This window comes from Cydia pomonella, chromosome 2 (genome assembly GCF_033807575.1).
Source record: "Cydia pomonella isolate Wapato2018A chromosome 2, ilCydPomo1, whole genome shotgun sequence".
Classification (NCBI taxonomy): domain Eukaryota; kingdom Metazoa; phylum Arthropoda; class Insecta; order Lepidoptera; family Tortricidae; genus Cydia; species Cydia pomonella.
In genome coordinates, this window is record NC_084704.1 from 21,627,434 (window position 1) to 21,648,387 (window position 20,954).

At 38.3% G+C, this 20,954-nt stretch overlaps 2 protein-coding genes across 2 annotated transcripts in view; one reads left to right on the forward strand and one right to left on the reverse strand.

The window, feature by feature from the left end:
• Positions 1-58: 58 nt before the first annotated feature.
• LOC133534635 (nucleoside diphosphate kinase homolog 5-like) lies at positions 59-7,318 on the forward strand. Its single transcript, XM_061873849.1, has 4 exons — positions 59-1,152; positions 6,032-6,204; positions 6,378-6,523; positions 6,907-7,318. Exons 1-4 carry the CDS (start codon positions 1,012-1,014, stop codon positions 7,149-7,151), a joined length of 705 nt encoding a protein of 234 aa, XP_061729833.1. The 5' UTR covers positions 59-1,011; the 3' UTR covers positions 7,152-7,318.
• Positions 7,319-17,399: 10,081 nt separating this feature from the next.
• LOC133534625 (uncharacterized) overlaps positions 17,400-20,954 on the reverse strand; it is a 32,831-nt gene continuing 29,276 nt past the window's right edge. Inside the window, exons 18-21 of the mRNA XM_061873834.1 lie at positions 20,491-20,680; positions 19,417-19,556; positions 18,269-18,411; positions 17,400-17,920 (exon numbers count right to left, since the gene is read on the reverse strand). Of these exons, the coding sequence (XP_061729818.1) occupies positions 18,271-18,411; positions 19,417-19,556; positions 20,491-20,680 (471 nt within the window). The 3' untranslated portion in view covers positions 17,400-17,920; positions 18,269-18,270. The remainder of the gene's footprint in view (positions 17,921-18,268; positions 18,412-19,416; positions 19,557-20,490; positions 20,681-20,954) is intronic.

Genomic DNA, 20,954 nt, shown 5'->3' on the forward strand with positions numbered 1-20,954 from the left:
TTTTATGAAGATAAAGAGTTTTCTTTGTTGACTTAAATAATTGAGTACCAGGCAATCGCTCGGCGGGTTCTCTGTTCGTAGTCGCATTCCTCTACAAAGCGGGAAAAAGCTGCGATCGGCTACGAGCGTAGCGTTACGAAAACGTTGGTAGCAAATGTGTTAATGACCGATTTATCACATTATGCGTAAACTCACAAACCACGTTACTATTAATAGTTAGGTATGGTATATCTTAATATTGTAAAATTCACAAAACCAACGGGTTATGATTGTTGCACATTTTAATAAATATCCTATACTCTATTATATTGTTTACGGGTTTACCATCCCTATTCCTATAAATGGCTAACACAAGTGTACTTACCCTTCTTAGGTGGGTAGGTGGTAACTGACCTAGACCTTAGTGCTGACTTCAACGGGGCTGCCTGTGACCCCCTACATACTCGACACCCCACGTAGGTACTACTTAATATACCTACGCTAACAAAGTGAAGCTGGACTGATAGCATTATTTTTATAGGTATGTAGGCATGTAAACAACTTGAAAATTATGGAATACAATTTAATACCTATATATAATGAAGATTTCGCGCTAACCTTTTTGACATTAAGTGATTTGACACGTACGAGTATAACTTGCAAAGAGAACCTCAATCTGAGTAGCAAGTAAATAAGTTCGAGTTACATAGTGTCTTTAATTAATTATTACTTAAGTAGGGTTCAGAAGATGTAAGTACTTGTTACCTAATATAATTAATATAACGAAAGTCAGCACGGCTTGCTCTTCAGTTCACTTGAATTATTAATTTCCTTTCATTGGCAAAATGTATTGGCAGCATACGCCAATTCAACGAAAAAAATAATAATTTAAGTGTCACAAAAGTCACGAATGAATTCTAAATAAATAAGGTTTTTTTCCTTCTTACGGCAATTTAAGTAACCACTCACAAGAACGTATTAATCAAGGAAGACAATTCATTGCTTTACTTACTATCGAAAAGATCAGCAAGAATGTCGATCGCGTCATCAGACTCTGAGTTAGAGTTCCAGTCGTACTCGGAGCGCACGCTGGCGTTGATCAAGCCCGAGGCTCTCGAGGATGCTGAGGCTATAGAGAACCACATACGGAACAATGGTTTCATCATACTTGCTGTTAGTCCCCTACACTGTTTATTTCTTGGCTGTTGCTAGTCGTCCGGTAAACAGACGAATAAAATAAATTAGTGTTCCGATTATCGGATAAATAAACTAAATTAGTCGTTCGATAAATATAATATAAATATATATGTATGTTTACATATATATTCGAGAGTGGCGATTATTTACTGAAAATCAAATTTTACTGGAAGCGATTTTTCCACTCGCAAAATATACCACTTATTTTTTTCTCAATTGCTACCTTTACCGGAAGCATTTCAAACCGATTCGCATATTTTCTAATTATATTTATTTTCTACAGCTTATTTTTCTGATAGGTTTTCTAACCATTAGCATTATCTGGATAACTATTTTTATTTGAATGTAATGTAAAACAATATCATACAATAAAATATGTCACACTGTTTTGGTCACAGTTCACCAAACACACTCCTCGCTTCGCTCGTCGTCGCACCTATCGAGGCTCTGTCAAATGACACTCTTCTCTGATTGTAAATAAATGAAATATAGTGGGAATTTAAGCGTTTAGCGGATGACTAATTTATTATTTTGTTTACAAGCATGTTTGTTAGTTAATGTGGGTCAAATTTAGCTTCCAATATTCCACTTTTGCATGACTAATCAAATAACGATACAATATTATGATGACATGGAACTGATCCGATAATGAAGACAGGAGGTGAACTTTGTGATAAAACGATGCAAACTAATTATTTGGGGTTGTTAGAATTGTCTCGATGAGTATTAGTTGCCCGTGGAAAGAAAAATACAGTCAGCGATAAAAGCTTATACCAAAATATATTCTTTGCCAAAAGAATATTTTACATGTCCGTTTAGCGGACAGCTAGACAATTCGTTACTTCTTTGACTTGACTACTTATAAAGCCGATTGGCTCCAAAGCTGCACGCTTTGTTATTTAACAGTTTCGTGGGAAAATTAATAAAGACCAATATGCTGTCGGTTCATTTATTTGTAGCATATGACTTCCTTTCACGCATAACATGCGTCGCAGAAAGTTATTGCTTTATTAATGCATTTGTATGAAGCCATAGTGAACTGTTGTTACTGACGGGGTTAAAACGGTTCCACGTTTCTAAATCAGCTATTAATAATATGAAATTACGAGCATAAGACCCACATATATAAAGCTAATTGATAAAGGTATCCCACTAAAAACATTTTTATGTAAAATGTTGCCAAGACGAAACCATAAAGCTCGCACTGTCAAAAATTTATCAGTTCTCACGTAGAGCCAAGCTTCTAACTCTATAGTTCGTGGCATCGATGTATCGACGAGTCAAGATTACGAGTCAAGGCACGCGTCTTCGTGAATGACACGATCTATATAAGCCCTAACTTCACAAACTCTACTCCTTAGTCATAATATGTGGCTTGGCCGTTTCGTCACATGAACTATTTTAAGAACCTATAACTAAAAAATAATGAATAGTGAATAAATTTTTCACCTTACGGCCAAGTGACGGTAACGAAACGGCCAAGCCACATGTTTTGACTAAGGTGTAGAGTTTGTGAAGTTAGGGCTTGTAGAGTTAGAACCTTGGCTCTACGTGAGATCTGATAAATTTTTGATACCGAGAGCTTTATGGTTTCGTCTTGGCATCATTTAACATGAAAATGTTTTTGGTGGGATTTCATTTCTTTTTGCAAGTTTCTTATGACAATCTTCCATCCCCTAATTTAAAGGGGATGGACGGAAGGAGGGGGAGGGGAAAGTGGGGGAGAAATACGTTTTATTATTATTTATAACAAGGAGTCCCTATATATATAAATTTTCAGACCTCTAGCATCAATAAATTTTCCGAAGCTTCATAAAAAGTTCCAAGTTTTAGATTATTTTTGTTGTTTATGTTCTAATACTGGCCTACACACCAAATTTCAGCTTTTTAAGACTTCAAAAAGTACCCTTAGAGTTTTGATCATCAATGCATCAATGATTGAGTTAGGGACGAAATCGGGGCTTTTTAGTTATCAATAAAATCTTAAGTATAAGAGCTATGTAATTGAAACTTTCTATTTTTAATAAGTCTACTATTGACAGCATATAATATAATATGGGAATTTTATTTATTTTACCTAACTGGAGAGCGTTAAGAAAATCTCAGGCCAATAACAGATGTTGCGTGCGATATGAAAGTAAGGAAGTGGGTGAAAAGAGAGAGGCATGGATAAAATATTCGTCGACGTACATACATTACGATGCGACGAGGCAGTACTAACTGAAAATAATAGAGCCACTTATTTCTTAAAATACGATAAAACTTGCGAAACAATAATAATTATGACTACTTAGGGACTTATTCTCGATTGTCAATGCGAAATACTTAGGTAGGTACCTATACAAAATATGTTTCGAAAACGAGGTGCCACCCGCTTGCTCCTGAGCTCTGTGTCTTATGTGCGAGAGCGAAGTTCCCTATTATTTATTGGAAATACTTAAACACAAGTTTTGCCGCACTTGCGGTATTTATGAGGCACTACAAGACTCGCTTTGTGACTAAAAAAATAAGTTTTTTGTCAATATTTCCTTTTAAATTTTTAATACGTCATTATTAAAAATGACGTTGCAGCTCAATCGAATAATGGGAAGTGGGTCTAATTTAGCTTGCAAGATTTGTGACCCGAATGAACATATTAAGTACCTAGAAACAAGTTAAAAAAACGTTGTAAAATAAAAAGAAGTCTCATTTCGTCTATACCTCTACTTAGCAATTTAATTATGTCTAAAAGCAGTGTCAAACTCCTATTGCTTCATTAGACTCAGGCATTAAAATGGCACCCCTTTTTTACATCCCTTGGGATAACGGCGCGTCGGGTCCGAATATCCGGGAGCTAGGGTTGGCACTAACAACTTTTCTTGTTGTCCGTTTTGTATTCACCGTCAGCATAGAACTAAGTGATTCGTTAAAAATATACTTACCTACGTGAAAACCTGACCTATGACAAAACTACCTATTCATGCGCGAGCAATGTAAAATATATTTCCCATGGTTTTATACAAAAAAAATCGGCCAAGAGCAATATTTTTTTTGGGATACCCTTATTCTTTTTGAAAGACCTATCCAACGATAGCCCACCCTACAAAAAAAATAAAAAAATCATTTTGTATGGGAGGTACCCTAAAATTTTTTTATAGTTTCTTTTACCGTTCCGTCGCAATGTATGATTTATGTATCCATGCCAAATTGAAGCTCTCTACCACTAACGATCAAGGAGCAAAGCCGCGGATGGACGGACAGACGGACATGGTGAAACTTTCTAGGTGACTACGAAACCCTCAAAAGCAAGAAATGCGTCAAATGTACATAAATTGGTACTACGGTCGAATTTCTGCTCAGTGTTTTAAATAACTGGATATATACCGGGTGTGGCCTGTAACAGGAGCAAAAAATTAAACTGTAGGCTGTACTCCTCAAACTGACCATCATTTGTTCAGCAACTTTTAAAAATAACTTTTATTTTGATTTTCAGATTTATTGCTCGTGTTACAGGTCACACCCGGTATAGTGAATTTTCTGAAGGAAAGTTTGTTGCCAGAAAATAACTTCGAATGATGTGTGAAAATCGTTTTCTGACAACTAGACGCAGTTAAATACCATACCATGTTCTTATCTATTATGCTTATTTTCTACTCGTATCAAGTTAGAAAGTGCATCGTCCCTACGCGCGCGTCCACTCGTCATGTCCAAGCGAGGGCGATATGCAAAGTATCACAGCGAGGGGTGTCGCCATTATTCCGCGTCACAGCCAGTCCTCGTGCAGGGCTGCCACTGATGAGTATTTACACAAATTTTGATTTAGTTAAATTGACTAAGCTATCATTTATTTAAAAAATAAGGCTTTTTTATGAATATGAGTGATATAATTATGTAAGATTAACTAAACTATAAAAGATGTGCGAAAGCAGCGCTTGCATAAAGTAATAGAATGCTAGTAAAACGAACTGATTTTTGTCCTAAAAATACTTACTATTAGGTATTAAAATTTTTCTATTTAAAAAAAATAAAAAAATCCGATCGCCACGCGTCACTGCCATCGCACTACCTACCACCGGAGACTTTTAGTATGTTGCCAAGGGATCTGAAGGAATGCTGTAAAATTTTTGAAAATGACCTAGGATTTTTTTCTAATTGACGAATTTTAAATTGTTTTACTACGCTCTTCGAATTTGACAACCCTATAATCAACTGTACTGACTGTGGAGCACCCCAGCTATGTTATCTACGGAAGCCATGAAACTAATTAAATATTCTTGTTGACGTTTGAAGGGCCAGTGTAGGCAACTGACGGATCTAGTTATTATTGGATTCCTCAACGCCCTCGCGATTTATGAAGGGTTCCTTTCTTTAAGTTTTTGTGAGAACTTGGTATGCTTATCTACATGTTGGTTAAATGTTTCATCTGGGGGCCGATTTTTGAATTTCGAGTGCTCGATTTCGTGTAATTACCTTCAATTTATCTCCACTACTAGGCATTAAAATACTACTAATATAATTGAAAACGAGTTGTCAATACCACTAGATTCCCAATTTCTATTGTTCGTATTTTTTAAATATCAATTCGCCGTTTTCCACAGATTTTCGAGTGACGAATTCAAGCGCTCGAAAATCAAAAATCAGCCCTCAGTTCGATCTTTTATTACGCTAAGTTAGTAAAAAAAACAAACAAATATTGATATTAAATACTAAGTTATAGTGGACTGTTTGCATACAAAGTTTAGGTTCTCTACCTACACGTGAAAAACGTATAGGTAGATCATGATGAGAAGAGAAACATTAATTGACATTGATGTAAATGTATAATGTATTTTTTGTCAATAAAATCTAAGTCTATCCACTAGCATTTATTCAACAGAAACGACAAGTTCACTTGACTCCAGAGCAAGCGGCGGAGCTCTACAAGGGCCACTACGGGCGCCACCACTTTCCGCACTTGGTAGCGCACATATCCCGAGGACCGGTCATCGCGCTCGTGCTCGCAGCTCGCAACGCTATACAGAAGTGGAGGACGCTTATGGGGCCCGCCAGGTACTTACTTACAGATGTCTGTAAAATTAGCATCAAAAGAATACAAGGTATTTCTAATAGCTCCATAAAATGTTACAAGGAAAATAAGAGTTAGAGTGTGGCAGATTGAACATGAAAAATATATAAATTAATCACTAATGTAAAAAACAACATTCGAATTCTGTGCGTTGTAGGGTGGAGGAGGCTCAAGCGTACTGGCCGGACAGCCTGCGCGCTTGCTACGGGCGCCGCACCGCGTTCGGCGAGTACTTCAATGGTCTACACGGCAGCGAGAATCTCGCGGAGGCAGTCAGGGAAATACACTTCTTCTTTCCCACTAGTACGGTTTGAAAACGTTTAATAGGATTATTCCATGGAAGGGTAGAAAAGCCTGTGAGGTATTTCGTGTTTATGGCCGGCAAGAGGTTGTAGGTTAATAATATTGCATTAAAAATTTATTTAGCCATAAATAAATGTAGGTATGATCATGCGGTAAGTGTTATAGGTACCTATAAAAAGATCTCCTCTAAGTAGGTATTTAATATTTTTAAGACTACAGACTCTTGCAAAAATATCGAACACAATCAGTGTTATATATTTTTGCGCGCTTCGTTGTGTAAGACATAACTGGAGGTGATTGTACATGTACATACCAATTAAAGTCTTTGGTCACCATAAGTAACCCAAATTCGAATCGCAGCTTAACACAAACCCCATCCACAGTGGTAGTCGGGCCAATCCTACGGCGCTGGCAAGTGAAGGACTACATCCAGAAGCACCTGACGGAGGTGCTGACGCCCGGGCTGACGGCGCTGGCGCACGAGCGGCCGGCCGAGCCCGTGCTGTGGCTGGCCGAGTTCCTGCAGGACAACAACCCCAACGAGCCGCGCGTGGCGCCGCAGCCGCGCGACTTGCTCCAGGACGAGCGCTGCGTCACGCCTCAGCCCAGTGTGCTCTCCAATGAGTAGTTTTCTAATACACAAAGGGGGCCATACGGATCACTACTATGATTCCTTTTATTACTAAGAGTCCGTTGTCAGTTACGTCTGTCAGCAGGATATTTTGAAAACCGCAAGTCAATCAGGGTAAGTGCGCATAGGATGATTGCCAGCCAGCTGATGGGCTAGGAGGAGGGGGGGGGGGGGGACACAGTTTATATTCAAGCGGAGGGTGAGAGGAATACATATAGTTCGTCGGACAGGTGGCTCATATTTGATGACTTAAGAGCCCTTAATCCTTGGAGCGTTCTCCGATTTCACGAAATAACGCTCGATAGATGGCGTTGGCGCTCGGTACGCGAGCGCCGGCAACGCGACGCGCGTTTCAATGCAGACTAGAATAATCTTGATAGTTTTCAATATAATTTCAAGCAACATTAATTTTAGTGTCCTATGATATCATATGGGCACTCTTTATTTTATTGTATATGCACAGTAGTTTTTTTTTATGTACACTACTACTAAGTGTACAGACTACAGAGTGTACTATAACCCTTGCTCTTTATTCTGTCTCTTTCACACCAATGGAAAATGAAGAAGTTACTAAATGACTGCAGGTATAAATAAAGTATATTAGTGCGATAGAGAGACAGATAGTGTTTCGTTGTCGTATCGTAAACGATTGGCATGTTAGCCACACACTTGCTTAGTGCCTAGCCAAAATACCAATCGTTTGCGTATATTAGTGCAATAGAGAGAGAGTAGTGCTTCGTTGTCGTATCGTAAACGATTGGCATGTTGGCTACGCACCCATGATACCTAGCCAAGAAGCCAATCGATTGCGCATATTAGTGCGATAGAGAGACAGAGTGTTTCCTTGTCGTATCGTAAACGTTTGGCATGTTGGCTACGCACCCATGCTGCCCAGCCAAGATGCCAATCGTTTGTGCATATTAGTACGAGAGAGACAGATAGTGTTTCGTTGTCGTATCGATTGGCATGGTGGCTACGCACCCATGCTGCGTAGTCAAGATGCCAATCGTTTGCGCACATTAGTGCTATAGAGTTTCAGTGTTATTTGAAATCACGTTAGGGTTTGTATTATTATTTTTGACCCGAATGAAGTCCATCCAGGTTCTTATGATGGAGTCAGGAGTTGGTCACCAGAACTCCTAATCTACTCATTATAATTCCATCGTGCTTGGGCTCAAAAGATTTGCCCTGACGAACACCATCGATCTAGATGAGGTCCAGGGTCTCATGACGGAGTCAGGAGTTGGTCACCAGAACTCCCCAGAACTCCTAATCTACTCATCATAACTCCATCGAGTTTGGGCTCAATAGATTTACCCTGATGAGCACCATCAATCTAGATGAAGTCCAGGGTCTCATGATGGAGTCAGGAGTAGGTCACTAGAACTCCTAATCTACTCATTATAATTCCATCGTATTCGAGCTCAATAGATTTGCCCTGACGAGTACCATCGATCTAAATGAAGTCCAGGGTCTCATGATGGAGTCAGGAGTTGTTCACCAGAACTCCTAATCTACTCATTATAATTCCATCGTGTTTGGGCTCAAAAGATTTGCCCTGACGAGTACCATCGATCTAGATGAAGTCCAGGGTCTCATGATGGAGTCAGGAGTTGGTCACCATAATTCCTAATCTACTCATCATAACTCCATCGTGTTTGGGCTCAATAGATTTGCCCTCACGAGCACCATCAATCTAGATGATGTTCAGGGTCTCATGATGGAGTCAGGATTTGGTCACTAGAACTCCTAATCTACTCATTATAATTCCATCGTGTTTGGGCTCAAAAGATTTGCCCTGACGAGTACCATCGATCTAGATGAAGTCCAGGGTCTCATGATGGAGTCGGGAGTTGGTCACCAGAACTCCTAATCTACGCATTATAATTCCATCGTGTTTGGGCTCAAAAGATTTGCCCTGACGAGTACCATCGATCTAGATGAAGTCCAGGGTCTCATGATGGAGTCAGGAGTTGGTCACCATAATTCCTAATCTACTCATCATAACTCCATCGTGTTTGGGCTCAATAGATTTGCCCACACAAGCACCATCAATCTAGATGATGTTCAGGGTCTCATGATGGAGTCAGGAGTTGGTCACTAGAACTCCTAATCTACTCATTATAATTCCATCGTGTTTGGGCTCAAAAGATTTGCCCTGACGAGTACCATCGATCTAGATGAAGTCCAGGGTCTCATGATGGAGTCAGGAGTTGGTCACCATAATTCCTAATCTACTCATCATAACTCTATCGTGTTTGGGCTCAATAGATTTGCCCTCACGAGCACCATCAATCTAGATGATGTTCAGGGTCTCATGATGGAGTCAGGAGTTGGTCACTAGAACTCCTAATCTACTCATTATAATTCCATCGTGTTTGGGCTCAAAAGATTTGCCCTGACGAGTACCATCGATCTAGATGAAGTCCAGGGTCTCATGATGGAGTCAGGAGTTGGTCACCAGAACTCGTAATCTATTTATCATAACTCCATCGTGTTTGGGCTCAATAGATTTACTCCGACAAGCACCATCAAATTACCATTATGATGAATAGATTAGGAGTTCTGGTGACCAACTACTGAGTCCATCATGAGACCCTCGACTTAATCTAGATCGATGGTACTCGTCAGGGCAAATCTTTTGAGCCCAAACACGATGGAGTTATGATGAATAGACTAGGAGTTCTGGTGATCAACTCCTGAGTCCATCATGAGACCCTGGACCTGATCTAGATTGATGGTGCTCGTCAGGGCAACTCTATTGAGCCCATACACGATGGAGTTATGATGAGTAGATTAGGAGTTCTGGTGACCAACTCCTGACTCCATCATGAGACCCTGGACCTCATCTAGATCGATGGTGCTCGTCAGGGCAAATCTTTTGAGCCCAAACACGTTGGAATTATAATGAGTAGATTAGGAGTTCTAGTGACCAACTCCTGACTCCATCATGAGACCCTGGACTTTATCTAGATTGATGATGCTCGTCAGGGCAAATCTATTGAGCCCGAACACGATGAGGTTATGATGAGTAGATTAGGAGTTCTGGTGACCAACTCCTGACTCCATCATGAGACCCTGGGCCTCATCTAGATCGATGGTGTTCATCAGGGCAAATCTATTGAGCCCAAACACGATGGAGTTATGATGAGTAGATTAGGAGTTCTGGTAACCAGCTCCTGACTCCATCACGAGACCCTGGACCTCATCTAGATTGATGGTGCTCGTCAGGGCAACTCTATTGAACCCAAACACGATGGAGTTATGATGAGTAGATTAGGAGTTCTGGTGACCAGCTCCTGACTCCATCATGAGACCCTGGACCTTATCTAGATTGAAGGTGCTCGTCAGGGCAACTCTATTGAGCCCAAACACGCTGGAGTTATGATGAGTAGAGTAGGAGTTCTGGTGACCAACTCCTGACTCCATCATGAGACCCTGGACCTCATCTAGATCGATGGTGCTCATCAGGGCAAATCTTTTGAGCCCAAACACGTTGGAATTATAATGAGTAGATTAGGAGTTCTAGTGACCAACTCCTGACTCCATCATGAGACCCTGGACTTTATCTAGATTGATGATGTTCGTCAGGGCAAATCTATTGAGCCCGAACACGATGAGGTTATGATGAGTAGTTTAGGAGTTCTGGTGACCAACTCCTGACTCCATCATGAGACCCTGGGCCTCATCTAGATCGATGGTGTTCATCAGGGCAAATCTATTGAGCCCAAACACGATGGAGTTATGATGAGTAGATTAGGAGATCTGGTGACCACCTCCCGACTCCATCATGAGACCCTGGACCTCATCTAGATTGATGGTGCTCGTCAGGGCAACTCTATTGAACCCAAACACGATGGAGTTATGATGAGTAGATTAGGAGTTCTGGTGACCAGCTCCTGACTCCATCATGAGACCCTGGACCTCATCTAGATTGAAGGTGCTCATCAGGGCAACTCTGTTGAGCCCAAACACGATGGAATTGTAATGAGTAGATTAGGAGTTCTAGTGACCAACTCCTGACTCCATCATGAGACCCTGGACCTCATCTAGATCGATGGTGTTCGTCAGGGCAAATCTTTTGAGCCCAAACACGATGGGATTATAATTAGTAGATTAGAAGTTCTGGTGACCAACTCCTGACTCCATCATGAGAACTTGGACTTCATCCGGGTCAAAAATAATAATGCAAACCCTAACGTAATTTCAAGTGAAAATGCGTTTTTCAGAAAATCGCAGCCAAATAACACTAGACCTTACTCATAGTGTTGTGTTCCTGCCGGTGAGTAAGGTTGCCAGAGCTCAACGAGGGGCGGGAGGGGGTTAGGGTCGGCAACGCGCATGTAACTCCTCTGGAGTTGCAGGCGTACATATGCGGGCCGTATGCTTGTTTGCCACCGACTTAGTATTAAAAAAAAAGTAACACTGAAAATCCATCAATAAGCGAGTCTGTTAGGCATACTGTAAAAAATGAACTTTTATTAAGATTTTCTAATCGCAGTATATAGCACTTCTCGGAACTCCGTAGCTGATTACGATCGCAACGAATGCCTGACAATCGAGCACAGGTCCGTCCTCTAAGCGCGCTCCGCGCGGACTGAGAGCGGGGCGTCGCTGCTGCGTGATTTATACGTGTTTTAAAAAAATATAAATTTACGGCAATGTAGGTCCCATAGTTACGATTTTTTTTTATAGGTTAACATAAAGTTACAGTTTGCTATAATATTATTTTTAAAGCAAAATATGCGTACAATTTGCGGAAATAAAATATACTAAAACCCTGTTTTCGCCAAAAAAATGAAGAAAACTCGGAAGGTATTTTATCAGTTTTTTCAAATGAATCTTCGATTGTTAATCATTCCAGCCCCTCGTACGAGATATGTTGAATCAAATTGTAGTCATTCATGTACCAAATGATTCTTGTTTATAGCAAAATTGAGAACCGAAACGCCACATCTCACTGCAAAATTTGGAAAAGACTCCCAAAAAACCTCATTAAAAAAGAGGTTTAAAAGAGAAAATGAAAATTTGAACTGTTGGAGCCCCTAGTTTAGGAAACGATTATTTAAGTACGTTATCAGTTTTTGAATAAATACTAATAGTTACGTCGTAATCTTGAATGAAAAAGGAAGCATTTTACAAAATAAAACAATCGCTATTAATTAATTAATTACACAATATTATTACATAAATAGTTGCGCATCTATCTACTTTCGAATATTCATTTGCGCTAAATTAATAGAAAAACTTTGTTTCATACAGAAATCATGCAATAATCAACGTTATATTTTTATAAATTTTACTCATGTGTGTGTGACAATGTCGTGTACAAATACATTGCGGCGTTGCCACTCCATGCCTCGGCCGGCCATCGGCGCGACGTTGCGATGTTTGACGCGTTTATAGCTGACTTTGTCGACACTGACACTCAGTGTGACCAGGCGTACGATAATTGTCGTACATGTACGATAATTTGGGCCCCGGTATGACGTAATGTTCCAAAGAGCATTATCGTACACTAAAGTACTATACTTTCAGCCCTTGGATGATGCCACCTTAAAACTCTAGTAATTTGAAGCAAAATATGACACTTTCTCTCAGAAATAGGCTAAAATTAGTATCTTTTGGGTGTTCGGCTCCTTGGTGTAAGTTTAAAGTTTAAAATGTCACAATTTCCTGTATACCGTTTGAGTCTATCCCAAAAATACACAAACATAAACAGATTTTTTGCGCAATTTAGACGAAAATTGTCTTTTTTATTATTATTAATTGAAAATTTAAGCTTATTTTGCTAGACATTTTTAGGGGCTGCCTTTTTGATTGGCGTACGATATTTTTTTCAACGGTACAATAATATTGACACTCAAGTACGATAATTCTCTTCCGCTCACCTGGCAACACTGCTGAAACTTGACAGGACTTGGGGCCTACCGCGAAAACCTAAATTCGCAAATTGCGGGGATCTTTCTCTTTTACTCTCACTAAGACGTAATTAGAGTGACAGAGAAAAATGCCCGAAATTGACGAATTTCGATTTTCCCGGTAGCCGCCCTGGTGCTTGACGTACTTGATAGAAAACAACGCTGCCGCATGTTCTGAATTGTGATTTTATGTGTTTTTGGATTGAAAATGATAGCAACGTCTAAATCAAGTTACAAAAATCATCGATATTCTGGTCCGCGAAAAACCAGGAAAAGTGTAACTGTAATTGGAGTCTACAAAAGCGTCCAAGTGCGAGTCGGACTCGCGCATGAAGGGTTCCGTACCATTTATGACGTATTAGAAAAAAATCTACTTACTAGATCTTGTTCAACATTTTACCACTTTGGACACACATTTTAGCACCTTGGAAGTGTCTCTCGCGCAAACTATTCAGTTTAGAAAAAAATGATATTAGAAACCTCAATATCATTTTTGAAGACCTATCCGTAGATACCCCACACGTATGGGTTTGACGAAAAAAATTTTTTTTTAATTTTATGACATATTAAAAAAAAAACTACTCACTAGATCTCGTTCAAACTAATTTTCGGTGAAAGTTTGCATCGTAATGTATATCATATTTTTTTTTTAGATTTTTAATTCTGTTATTTTAGAAGTTACAGGGGGGGGGGGGACACACTTTTTTTCACTTTGGAAGGTTCTCTCGCGCAAACTATTCAGGTTAGAAAAAAATGATATTAGAAACCTCAATATCATTTTTGAAGACCTATTCATAGATACCCCACACGTATGAGTTAGATGAAAAAAATTTTTTTTTTTTAATTTTATGACGTATTAAAAAAAAACTACTTACTAGATCTCGTTCAAACCAATTTTCGGTGGAAGTTTATATGGCAATGTATATCATATATTTTTTTTAGATTTTTCATTCTGTTATTTTAGAAGTTACGGGGGGGGGGGGACACACATTTTACCACTTTGGAAGTGTCTCTCGCGCAAACTATTCATTTTAGAAAAAAATGATATTAGAAACCTCAATATCATTTTTGAAGACCTATCCATAGATACCCCACACGTATGGGTTTGATGAAAAAAGATTTTTTGAGTTTCAGTTCTAAGTATGGGGAACCCCCAAAATTTATTGTTTTTTTTTCTATTTTTGTGTGAAAATCTTAATGCGGTTCATAGAATACATCCACTTACTAAGTTTGAACAGTACAGCTCTTATAGTTTCGGAAAAAAGTGGCTGTGACAGAATCGGACAGACAGACGGACATGACGAATCTATAAGGGTTCCGTTTTTTGCCATTTGGCTACGGAACCCTAAAAATGACCAATTCATAGAAAATATGACCTAGAAACTAGTTCACTTTTATAAAACTCAATTTTGCCCGAGATTGTACTTAGGCGAATACCTAAGGGAGCTAAGTGTATTGATCTTGAATAATTAGTTGGCTAATACATATATGACTCCAACATGATATGGACATTTACATCATAACTATTATACTTAGTTGGTTACTAAGTTCTGTTACTCGATTTCTTTCTTTCTTCCTAGCGTTGTCCCAGCATATTGCCACGGCTCAATGGAGCTTGGGGTCCGCTTTGACAACTAATCCCAAGATTTGGCGTAGGCACTAGTTTTTACGAAAGCCACTGCCATCTGACCTTCCAACCCAGAGGGTAAAACTAAGCCTTTTTGGGATTAGTCCAGTTTCCTCACGATGTTTTCCTTCACCGAAAAGCGACTGGTAAATATCAAATGATATCTGTTCTGAAGTTCTGTTACTCGATTTGCAACCTCTTTATTTCCGTTAAAACAAATGCTACCGAAAAAATAAAAAATGACATAATGTGGTGGATTTGTGAGCTATAATTATATACCACACATAACGCTTATCTCGTCGTATCTATAATGAATTGGGGCCTAAAAGAGAATCGTATTCCAATTTTTTGAAACGCTTGTATTACTTTCTATATTAACTAAAAGTTGCCTTAAAATTCAGCTTTTATACTAAAAACGGCTTTAAATATGTTAAATTAACAAAATATATTTTGACAGATGCTTTCGCGCCCAAGACGCTCTTTGAAAATTGTTGACGTCACAGTTTATGGTTTGACACATAACTACATACATACGTAGAAGATACGAACTGTCAACTGATATTTGTCATTTGTTGTTAATCGCCTAACTGTCAACAGTGTCAATCCGAGAGTTGTGACGTCATCAGAATCTTCAATGACGTTTCGAGTTTGGTCACGTGATGTGTGCCAAAAGTTATTTTAAATTCAATTTTTATAAAAATATGGTCATTACAGGTCCCCTAAAAGCAGTTTAACATGTTCTTATAATCCAAAAGAATTTATTGGGATACAATTATGCCCTAAGATTTGTAGATGGAAACAACCCTATTGCGTTGCACAAATGTGGGCACCCGCCAAACATGATTTTGGGTGTGTCATACTCAGGGCTAACACATATTCATTTCTGTGAAAAAAGTGTGAAAACCGGAAACTGGAAACCGTTCTCGAACCAATAGTGAAGCCCTTAAGCCACACCCTATTTCAAAACCAGCCATGGATCTTTGAAGAGGACTCAGCTCCTGCACATAAGGCAAAAACAGCTCAAGCCTGGTTTCGAAGGAACAAAATTGACTTTATTGCCCACGAAGACTGGCCGTCCTCCAGCCCGGACCTTAAGCCCCTGGATTATGCCATATAGCAGGTTATTGAGGAGAAAGCCTGTGCTAAACCCCACACAAATCTTAACTCCCTCAAGCGGGCCATAGTTAAGACAGTGACGGAATTAGACATGACAATCGTGCGTGCCGCTATTGATGACTGGCCTCGTCGTTTGAGGGCCTGTGTCAAAGCCAGAGGAGGCGATTTTGAATGATATTGTCATATGTAATTCCTGATTTTGTGTACTTCATTTTAATATATACTTTTTTAAACTTTCGTTGGTATATTTTATGTAGATAAAGATTATTGCAGTAACAGAATTTAATAACCAACTAGGTAGAAAATAAATTGGATATGATGTGATCCGTTGAATGAAATTGACAATAAATAAAATAAATAAATAATTTTCTATCTCTAGGCATTGTGTGAAACTTCTAGTTGTGTCAAAATATCGGGAAATCAATAATATAAACAAACATGGTAAATATCTCATTTCTTTTTATAATGGTTATAAATAGAAGGCCATGCAATTATGTAACTCACTGTAATTTAATTTAATGTATCGTAAAAAAATGTTTTAATTATTCTACTGTAAAATAGTACCTACTTTTTTAATTATATTCATTAGTATTATATATGGAATAATATTTACAACATCAATAAATTGCTCTGATAATTAGATTAAGATAATTATATGTAATACTGTCTTACTATTCATAAGTGCTTGTTGCTAGGCCTACATGAATAAAGTATATTTGAATTGAATTGAATTGAGGCTGGGCAGTAAGGGATTGCTTTAATTTTAGAACAAAACAGCGTTTTTTTTTAAAAAAAATACCGGAAAATCTGACTTACAAATTTAGACTTTCTTAGGTTCATTCTACTTAGAATCTTCTCCACCCTAGCATTAAAAAAAGATATCCTAAAATATCCATACCATTACGTCACATTTTAGTGTGAAAGAAATTACAATGTAAAACTAAAATTTCAATTCAAATTTTCGGGTTTTTTTAGCACGAGGATTGATTATGCTAGTGATTCTGAGTTGGAAGAACCCAAAAATATCATGATGTGTGAGAATCAGATTTTTAATATTTTCATGGAAAACGCTCATATTTCTCATAAAATAATTTAATAATAATAGGTACTTGATAATACTGATAACAAAAAAATTTCTAATGAGTCTCGAACCCACATCCTATTGCATGTATTTCCACGTACATACCGCAACGCCATTGAAGCTTACTCACGCTGTGCCAAATTGTCTACTACAAGGATCCCAGTAAGACTGTTTCAATGTGTGAGTGATACTTAGAAATAGAGTCAAGAAACATTCTGTCGACATTAAGGGGTAGTTTTTGTACAATGAAGTGTTCAATGTTTGTTGTAATAGTTCAATATTTATTTAAAGAGTGCGCTAAATATAATTTACAGTATAGAAATACCAAGACTACTCCACAAAAAAATTAAAACTCAAAATTTGCAATTGTGGCGCCATCTAGTGAGGTTTAAGCTTTGGGTAACCTAGTCGAACCACCTTAAGATTGTTAATTGTGACAAAATTATGTAAAATATATTGTTACATTTATAATTATGCTACATGCCAGAAATAAAATAACGTTAACATTTTCTCAGTTTTATTCGTAGAAACATGTTACAAATCAGTTTATCACAGGCTAAAGTGAACCTATTGAACAATAAGATAATAAACATAGGCTGTGAATAAAACAAATTATACTTGATTAAGTCTCGATTATTTTACGTACTTGCACAAATAAACTAAATACCCTCTTAAAATAAATGTTACACAGAAGTTTAAGCAAAAAAAGATTGATAATGTTAAAATGTATATTTTTTACTGTGAACTGTGTAATATGAGTTATTTGAATTTGAAACTACTGTGACTATTAGTCCATTCGTCCGTTTCTAATAAGTACACATCTTTAGAAAAATATATCTATACAATCACTAGTTAAATTAGGATAAAACGAGTATATTTTCTCCTATTTTCCTGCCTATACATGTATAATAGTCACAGTATGTTTAATGAAATGATATCAACTTACAACTACAAAATTTGGTAAAAAAACATGGCTTATTTTAACTGGAGATTGCTGATAACTGCCATGCCGCTGTGGCATCTGAAAAAAAAAAACACATTTTAGATTGTAAATTTTAAAAAAATATTTTCCTAATCGGAACACGATACAGTATATGCCCTTAAACGGATCCCCACTATTTTTGTTACACCTGTATTTATCTGTCCTTTGCTGATTTAATCAAGAATCGTAAAAAATCGTTTCTAATTTGCATTGTCACAACCATATAATTGCTTTTTGAGATGTGTCACCCTACCATTCTAGTTTGAAAAATAGTATGGATCGTAAATGTGTTAGAAACATAAGGATATATTAGATATGTATAATCAACCGTGGGTGTCCACCGTTGTAAGAGATGATTGCGCATATTCAACCAAATAGAATACTAACAGTCAGTGCTTGCGCGAGTGCACGTGCACAAAGGCGGCGCTGGAGTCGGCGCAGAGCCCGATCTTCTGGCACACGGCCTTGGTGCCGTACTGCTCGATCAGGTGGATCACGGAGTCGCCGTAGATCTCCATCAGGGTGTGGCACTGCGACAAATACGTATATGTTACATAAATATATATTTATTTATTAGGATGTTATTACACAAATTGACTAAGTCCCACAGTAAGCTCAATAAGGCTTGTGTTGAGGGTACTCAGACAATCATATACACCGTGTTTTTTTTTATTTGCGTTAATTTCAAGCTTAAATTAAATAACTTTCTCAAAGACACCGATATTCTAATTAACTCAATTTCGGAGATTATCCATACTTAATTTTTATCTTATAATGCCCTTACGAGCGTGTACACTTACCTCAGGGCCTGTTTATATATTGATTAGTGTTCAGTACAAGTTCATACATTTGCTCCTAAACGTAAAGTACTATCTCGGATGATCGATGTTCGAAATGACAGTGATATGTCACAGTTTTCAATTGTTTGGTCGAGTTAAATGTAATGTCCGTGTTACAACAACGCTACATGCAACATTTAGTTACTTTTTATGAAAATAAAAATAATAATAAAATAGCAAAAAAATTTTTTTTTTTGCAAATTAACTATGCCATTTAGTTTCCTTAAACGTACTTACCGATACCGTACCCCGAAGTTAACGGAATTCAATAAAAACACAGTGTATATATAATATATAAATACATAGAAAACACCCATGACTCAGGAACAAATATCCGTGCTCATCACACGTATAAATGCCCTTACCAAGATTCCAACCCGGTACCATCGGCTTCATAGGCAGGGTACTACCCAGACCCACTAGGCCAGACAGGTCGTCAAAATAATATTGGATGAATTTCAAAATAGGCAGAAAAAAATTGAGTCATATTTAAGCCAACATGTCGCTTTACGCTTTTTTATTTAACAAAACTGAACTTAATAATGTACATTGTAATGTGTGGCTATGATTAAATAGAGTTATAGGTAATATAGCCAGTTTTTGGATTTTACCAATAACAAGATGAATGCACAAAGCGAACTTAAATAAAGCTTTCTGTCATCGGAACCGGAACGGAATCTGAAAATTGGTAGTTACCCTCTGCGAGTACTTGGCGGGCAACAGAGCGCACGACTTCTCGACAATGTGCACGATGTCGTGGTCGACCTTGTCGTTGCTGAGCACTTTCTTCACGGCCACCACCACCGTCTCGCACACAGCGCAGTTCAGCACGTCCTCTGTATAAATAAAGTATTGTTAAAACTCATTTTTTTATGATTTAGGAAGCAGACGAATCGCCTGATATATCGCCAGTAACTTTGACTTTAAAGCAGGGATTTTGTGGTAATTTTATACACTGGCAAGCCAGTTTTGTCAGTAGAAAAAGGCGACAAATAGGGAGTATTACTGAAATGTTCTGCCGCCAGAGCGCAGCACGTAGCCGCTTTGTTAATGAGTATGGCTATGCCTCTCTTTTCTCGCGCGCGTTTGCCTCCGCTCGGTATCCAATAGTTATTCGTGGAGAAAGATCCACGGGCAAGATGTGTTTCATGAAGATAATAGTTATTTGGTGCCCTGCAATCTCTTGATCTATATTCAATCTATCGTTTACGCGAGGCGCATTCCCTTACGTTCCATGTTGCAATAGCTAAGTTGCTACATGTGTTAACTGGCGGCTCTGATTTGTTCACTGCTTGCCTAATGAGTTTATGACCTGTAGCGTCTGTTTCTTGAGGCCCTATAGAGTGGTTGCTGGTCGATGATTGAGAGCTAAGAATGTTCTCGTGTGAGCTGGAACTTGACGTCGGGCTATTTAAAAGCGTTGCGCTTACGCTGTTGTTGTGAAATACTATCGCTATCGTACCTACTGATTATTTTAAAAATACAAGTGAATAGGTTTGGCCGGGGCGACAAATGATGACGGTGCGTTATAAACTAATGATTGATTATAAATAAACCCCGTTGATATATTCGTCCAGGATGAAAAATTCAGATGTAGCAATATGTAATGTCGAATTTAGCTAGAACTATAAATAGCGCAACAATTACGAAACGTGACTGTACTAATATGTTCTAAATACGGGTTAGAACATTTTTTCTAACAATCTATATTACCCCAAACGCCTGGGATTGAAACAATAAAAAAGTAGTGTGCGCAAACGAAGGTGTTACCTCTGATGGCGGAGATGGCGCGATTGGTGTCGCACAGCTTGAGCTCGCGACAGACCTCGTCGGGCTCCAGCTCCTGCGCCAGCAGGCTGATGATCAGGTCGGCGTACTTTTCCACGAACTGGTCGCAGTCGGCCTTCACCGACTTGGGCATGTGCTTGCAGATCCCGTGCACTACGTTTTTGATTTCATCCTAAAAATAGTGCCAAACATTTTTTTAATGTTTTTGCTATTGCTAAGTAGCTGTAATACAACAACTCCATCTCCAGATAATTTCATGCAAAACTTAGCAGTTTATCTACCAGTTAAGCTTATTTGAAGATTGTGAAACACTAAAAATGACTTTATTCGTCAGATGGCAAGTAGCTTATTCAGGTACTTGGCAGGACTTTAGGTACTTGGACATTATGAACCAGGCCCTAAGACTACACATTTCACACAATATGATCAGCTCTCATCGATGATGT